This window comes from Leucopleurus acutus (assembly GCF_964270905.1).
Source record: "Leucopleurus acutus genome assembly, chromosome: 16".
Lineage (NCBI taxonomy): Eukaryota > Metazoa > Chordata > Mammalia > Artiodactyla > Delphinidae > Leucopleurus > Leucopleurus acutus.
This window is the reverse complement of record NC_139158.1, coordinates 35828474-35835470: the sequence shown is the minus strand read 5'-3', so window position 1 is coordinate 35835470 and position 6997 is coordinate 35828474. Positions and strand designations below refer to the sequence as shown.

General features: G+C 50.8%; 1 protein-coding gene across 2 annotated transcripts in view; it reads right to left on the bottom strand.

Moving 5' to 3' along the window:
* Nucleotides 1-98: 98 nt before the first annotated feature.
* The window catches only part of TRAP1 (TNF receptor associated protein 1), a 45310-nt gene continuing 38411 nt past the window's right edge, over nucleotides 99-6997 (bottom strand). The window contains exons 13-18 of one of the 2 annotated variants that reach the window (XM_082857906.1): nucleotides 6072-6257; nucleotides 5469-5607; nucleotides 4979-5064; nucleotides 3521-3666; nucleotides 477-549; nucleotides 99-318 (exon numbers count right to left, since the gene is read on the bottom strand). In XM_082857906.1, the coding sequence (XP_082714032.1) occupies nucleotides 217-318; nucleotides 477-549; nucleotides 3521-3666; nucleotides 4979-5064; nucleotides 5469-5607; nucleotides 6072-6257 (732 nt within the window). In that variant the 3' untranslated portion in view covers nucleotides 99-216. The remainder of the gene's footprint in view (nucleotides 319-476; nucleotides 550-3520; nucleotides 3667-4978; nucleotides 5065-5468; nucleotides 5608-6071; nucleotides 6258-6997) is intronic. The other variant, XM_082857905.1, reaches the window with a different exon arrangement.

Below are 6997 nucleotides of genomic sequence, written 5' to 3'. Positions count from 1 at the left end.
CCTCACTGTACCCGCTTCCATTGTAAGCTTGGAGGTTGTGTCACCAGAGCACCCCAGTCTGGACAAAAACTCTAAGAATACATTTTAAGTGAATAAAGCTCAAAAGTAGGTGTTCTCATTGGCAGCATCCAGTCCTAGTCCTTTGTCATCGTCCCCATCCACCCCCCCCCACCCCACCCCACCCCTGGGCAGGAGGACCTGGGGCTTTCACAGCTGTCAGTGTCGGTCCAGGGCCTTGATGAGCAGGTGGTTCAGGCGGCTGACCATGGGTCGGGGGTCGTCGACCAGCCCCGCTGTGATCATGGCATTCTCGTAGATCTGAAAGGCAAGGCAGCACCTCGTTGTTAGCGGGAGGGTGAGCGAGGCCTGATCCCAACCCAGGGACCTCAAAGAGAGAGAAGAAAGGGAGAGAGAGCCTCCTGAAGCTGACAGCCCCATGCCTCAGTTTACTGTTCGCATTCCTCCAGCAGACTCACCTGATCCACCAGCAGCTGGGCCAGGTCAGGCTCGCTATCTCTCAGCTGACTGAGCTTCTTGATGAGTGTGTGCCTGAACACAGAAACCACCAGAAGTTATTAGCTCAGGGCTGGGGATGCACACACAGCCTCGAACTTTGTGCTCCAGTGACTTTTCTGAAATGTTGGGGTTATCAGGACATGCAAAAAAGGGTAATAGGCCCAGTATAAAAAATAAAGCCCATAATGATCAATTACAGATTATATACCCAGAAAACCCAGCAAAAATTTTGATACTAAAATTGATATAAAGGAAACACTACTAAGGTAAAGAAAGATGAGTTTAATATATGAAAAGACATATGTTATAGTTCTTGGATAAGTGGACCATAAATAGAAGTGAAACTTTCCTTATTTAGTAGGATTCCTTTAATCTAAAAAATCTAGTATGAAATTTATAAAGTAAACATGGAAGAGCAGTTAGAGGAGGAAGTCCCAGTTAAAACATAAAGCTCCAGTAATTAAACAGTTCTGGAAAATGAAAAGGTAACAGCTCAGTGCAACAAAGTGGACAATGTATAAATGGCCCAATTCATATAGGAATTTCGTTAGTACCTCATAAAGACAGGATAACTGGGCCGCACCCAGGAAACAAGTTGGATTCCGATGTGATTAATTTCCAGAGGGATCAAAGATTAAATGTAAAAGTTAAAAGCAAAGAAGTATAATACTCGAAGAAAACAGGGAAGAAGTATTTTATAATCTCGGAAGGGGAAAGCCTTTTTAAACAAAATACAAACCCAGAAGTCAGAAGAAAAGAATAACTGACTACAAAAAAACATTTTCTGCACAGGAAAAAATACAGTGGGAAACATACATCAACATTATAAGGTATAATTTTAAGAGAACGGCAAAAATTGATGTTGGATAAAACTGAAGGCACTGGGGAAAGGTTAGAGGACAGCAGGAGTGTCTTTGGTCCCTGTCTGAGACGACATGATTCCCTCCCCTCACAGGGCTGTTCAGAGTAGCAAACACTTTACAAAGCAAGGTGAGCACACTGCACAGCAAGTGTACCAGAGGAGGCCCCACACAGTGTCTCCGAAGATACGTGAGGAAACTGGGGATGGGGGTGGCGGGGAGTTCACCGTGAACTCCCTTAGTTCTTTAGAATTCTCAACCGAAAGAATATATTAACAAATTTTAAAGCAAATCTGTAAAATAAGAGTCTTTTGGCAACAGAAACGAGCACTCTGCACAGCTATCTTACAAAACTGCTTCTGTGTCAGAACTAGTTAAGGCAACGGGGTGTCCAGTCAGCATCCATCTCTATTGGGGACTCACAGCTGGGAACTGTGCACCCATTACACAGGCCTGCACCCATTATGCCAACCTGCCAACCAGGACAGCTCCTGCCAACCAGGACAGCTCCTTTGAGAGGCGTCCAACGCTCTTTGTGGCCAGCCATGAGCCAATTCAGATCTTTTCACCCAGTAATTGTGTTACTAGTAATTTGGCTCAGAAACTGGAAAAGGCACTTCCCCCTACTCCCCAGTAGTTTTAAGTAAATTAATGGTTCTAAAGCAACATGGAAAAATATTTATAGGTGATGAATAAAAAAATTAGGCATGTACTACATAAAAAAACCAAAACCCACAATAAGACGAAAGTCCAAAAGAAAATATACCAAATAGGGTACAGTGACTGTGGTGGGGGTGAGACTATGGATTTTCTAGCGTTTTTGGTAACTTGTTCATGTAACTTCATGTAAAAAACTACTGCTGTATACAGTCAATTTCCAAAAAAGAAACTGTCTCCATATACAACAGTTAGAAAATGAAATTTCAAAATATCCAATAAAGACACATCAAATAACTATAAAAAATGTACAAGAACTCTAAAGAAAACATAAGTTTCCAAGAGATACTCATCTGAGAAGGCAGCACAGTTAACGTTGTGGGCAACAGGGTGTTCACATGGAATAAGATGAAACTAGAACCCCCCTTAGCCCCCAATCCCAGACAGGCCAGTTAGAGATGGGCTCAACCAACATGAAAGGGCAGAACTATACAGCTTTTAGAAGGACATGCAGGAGAAGAAACTCATGTCTGGAATAGATGCTTTTTGGGGTCTTAAGAAATCTCTAACAAATGTATATACATTTGATTACATTAAAATTAAGAAATTCTCTTTAAAAGACAGGTGAAAAGACAGAAAAGATATTTGCAACTGTTAAAGTATATATAAAGAACTACCAATCAATTTTTTTTTTTAAAGCCCAACAGAAAAAAGAACAGTAGCCTTCTAACTTGCAGGGACCTGGGTTCCCATGCTCTGCCCTCTGGAAGCAGTGGGCCTTACTCAGCCCAGCTGAGGATAAGGTGCTTTCACGCCTGGGCACCCATCCCGGAGAAACACATGTGCAGCACCAGACGGGGGACAAGAATGTTCAGAGCAATGTGTTCCCAACAGCCTCCAAATGGAAACTACCCAAATGTCTATCAAAATAGAATAAATAATTGTGCTGAGTAGATTCAGATTCAGCTGTGAACAAGAACAAACTATAGTCACCCCCACAGATGAATACATCTGATCACACGCCAAGAGAAGAAAGGAAGGCTTCAAAGGGAACCTGTGCACAGGGGTCCATTCACGTGAAGTTCAGAAACAGGCAGAACTGAGCTTGTGTGTAATGACGCACAAGTAGCTGAAAAACCATAAAGCACAGTGAGGAAGTGACTGACACAGAAATCAGGACTGTGGTTCTCCCTGGAGAGCGGGACAGAATTCAAGTAGGAGGAAAATAGGAGTGTCTGGGTGTCGGCAAGGTTCAGTTTTTTTAAATGTCACATAGGTATAGTTTAATACAGTTCAATTACACGAGTGTTTATGTAAACATTTATCAAACTGTCCAAAAGTTTTATGCACTTTCTATGTGTTATAAATAAAAGAACACACACTCACATACAATTTTAAAAGATTACCTGGCAGGTCAGAAATGAGCATGCCCATTCCCTGGGCATCAAGGGCCCTGGGCCCAAGAGGCCTGGAGCCGGCAGCCTTACCTGGGGTTGATCTCCAGCGTGGGCTGCAACAGCTGAGCACGCTCCTCCTGGGTCTTGGCCAGCTGCTGCATGCGCAGGAAGTGCCGGGCGGCCCCCATCTCCAGCACCGTGATCATAGCAGGGTGGGTGTCCAGCCGAGGAGTCACCTGCAAGCAAGGCCGGGGGTGACATGGGCCCTGGCAGGGTCTTGACCAGGTATAAAGCTTCCCCAAATGACAAGACAGGAGAACGCAGGTCTCCAGGGACATACCCTCAACCAGCAGTGCTCCTCCCTCCCTCTCTCCCTCCCAATCACCTGCTAACGAATCGTACCCTGCTTGGGAACTCCCTCCTCTTCTACACTCCAAAGCTACCAATTTCTAACCTATCAGTTACCATCCAAGGTCCATCTTGCCTGGTGTTATCTGCACTTCTCTGCTTCACAGGGTCCACTTCCAGGTCCTACAGCAACTGTCTGAAGACCCGCCAGGACTGGCCACCCCATTTCCCCTGGCCCAGCCTCTTCCTCAATCTTGTGTCCGTCTTTACTGCAGACGGTGCTCTCACCCACCGCTCCCTGTGGCTCCCTCTGGCCTTTACTTCATCAAATACACCTTTTCTCACCGAGCCCCACAGGCTTCAGGCCTCCTGACTTACGCCAGAGACTCTCCTGGGCCTGCTGGGCCCATGGCTGCCCCCTTCCCGGCAGCACAGTAAGGATCCAGCTCCATGACTTCCTGACCTGCGGAAGCACTCTGCCTGTTTCCTTCATGGGATACGGACGAGAATTCTACCTACCTCCTAGGCCACCTTAAATGAGTCACTGCTGTAAAGCATGGACACGATATGTGTGTTACATAGAGAAACCCCAGCCACACGCCTTGCTCCCTGCCAGGAAGCCCTCGCCTCCCTCAGAGACCCACTGCTACCTCCCATGGAGCCCCCAGGTCTGCCCTCCTCTGCTCTCAGCCTTCCTTACCCTGCACACCTGCCTGTCCCTTTGGGGCCACTCCTGAACATGTCCCTCAGCCAGTGACACCTGTTCCCTGGTGACTGTCTTTTCTCTTGCAGCTCAGAGCTGGATCAGTGGGTTCCTAGCTCATTAAAGCCTACCCAGAACCCCCACTGAGAACCCAAGCTGGACCGTACGCCCTTGTGTCCTCAGCCACTGCAGCTCCTCTAGGCCTGGACGAGGATGGCCCTGGGGAGGCCAACTGGGGACACCTCCTCTCTGCTTCTGCCTGCCCACCAGGCCCTCAGCAGCTCACCTTCCACTTTCTTCATTCCAACTGCTCTACAAAGTGGAGGCGAAGCCAAGCTTGCCCGCCCGACCTCAGTAACTACCCGGGCACATGTGGCTACATGCTCACGAGCGCACACATGCAGGAGCAGCAGCAACCAGAGCCGGCAGGCTGGCCAGCTGTGCAGTCAACAAGGGCCATGGTGGTTGGGTGGTGGCCCGTCTTTGGGAGGCCTCACCTTCACGCTGGTGACACGGGACCCTAGCGCGTTTCTCATCCAGGCCATCAGGTCCTCTGTCTCCTTCTCTGACAGACGGTCGCCAGCTACAGGAGAGCAGAAGGGTGAGCTTGGAGGCCGTCTCCACAACTCCCTCCCCATAGGCTCCCATCGGCAGGCTCCCTCCACCCTGCCAGCCACTGGCACAACGACAGAAGCTACCAGAACACTGTTCATCTAAAACTAAGCAGATAAATTTGGACCCCAGAAAGGATACTTTTGATTGCCTGAGGCCCATATAATTTTGTTAGGGCTTTAAAATGTCTGATTCTCTTAAGCTTTATCAATCTTAGGAAGGCAAGCTGTGAAAAGAAAACCCCATATAGACCCACTGTTGCAGAACGAAGAGGCCGTGTAGCAAACAGTGCCAGCTCCCTGGGCCTGCCTGGCCTCACCTGCACCCCAGGCCACCATCCACACCTGTGCCCAGAGAGAAGGGAAGCAAGCCGACCTGGGGAGCCGTCCTCAAACTTCTCCTCCTTGTAGTGGTCAACAACGATGTCCGTTTCCACAGACATCAGCTTCTTCTTGTCAAACTCACGAAGGTGGAGCAAGGTCAGCTCATCAAACTGCTCGTAGCAGAAGAGAACCTGTGAGGACCCGAAATGGCTTCCATCAGGCCCGGGGAACCCTCTGCCCGTGACAGGAGAGGGACACGGAGCAGGGGCTGGGGCTGCGGGCTGGGCCCAGCATCTGAGGGCCATGCAGGGGGTGCTGGGGTTCCTGGGCCTTGTGGACGCAGTGGTTTACAGACGGCTCTCAGGGAGGCTCTGGCTCTATCTTAGAAGCAGTGATGCTATTTATAGAGAAATCCCTGTGTCACCTCCTAGAAAGACCCAAACTAGTAGGCAGGCTTCAGCCTGGCCTCTGTGACCCTGGATGCTGACTCTCACTGCTCCGCTCTCCCGAATCGTGGGCACATTCAGCCATTCCCCAGTGAGCATGGGGACCCTCCTTCAGTGGTCAGACCCCCTCGCCCTCTGACCTGGCCCCAAGGGAAGGACAAGTGCAGGGAGGCCCGGTAGGGGCCAAGCCTGCCCCTTGGCTCACCCACCTCTGTGTTTTTCCACTTCATGGCCTCATAGTAGGGCGAGTGCTCCGCCAGGTGCCGGTTGGGGGCGCACAGGTAGTAGATACTGCGGGTGCCGGCCTGCATGCGGCTGGCGTAGTCTGGGAGGCTGGTCAGCTGCCCAGCAGGCAGTGCCGACGACTCGTACCGCAGCAGCTTTGCAATATCCTCCTGTAGACAGACAGAGGCCAGGTCATTGCTCATTCCAGGTCCTGGCTCTGAAAGCCTCCCGACAGCGGGGCACAGACTTCGGGAGCCTTCAGCTAAGGGAGGAAAGGCTCTGGCTGGCCTCACACCCGCCTGGTGACCGTGTCCTGCAGCCAAGGCAGCTCCTTTGGGAGCCTGGTCCAGGGACAGCGCCCTGGGCTGGCTCGGGCCCTGGGGAGCTCTGAGGGACTCCAGTGCTGTCCATTGGGCCCCATGTCAGAAGTTCAGGGGACCTCGGAGAGCACGTTCCACCACAGGTGGCCCAGGGCCTTGCTGAGAGGGCCTTTCCAGGTGAGCTGCAAAAACGGTCCCAGGAGTGGCTAGGCCCTGTCCGTGGCAGAGCCCACTCTGGACCCAGCATCCTCCCTCTGTCTCGAGTCACAGACCCTGGCTCTCGCCAAGCAGGGGACACGGGTGTGAAGTCCACACTTCCCAGCCTTCCTCACAGCCAGGGGACGAGTCCTGGCCCAGGGGGTACAAGCCTAAGTGGGGTGTGTGACTCGGAGAACAGGCCCTGAAAGGAGGGGCTTGTCCATCTGCTCCTGTCGGCTGAGATGCTGGTGGCATCTAGACTCCATGAGGGAGTCGCCTGTAAGGACAGAAGCAGCAACAGGCTGGGGTCCAGCTCCCTGACGCACCAGCCTGGACATGACCTGACAGTAAACTGCCTCGTCTATGCCACCGACTCATCTCCAACAACCCAT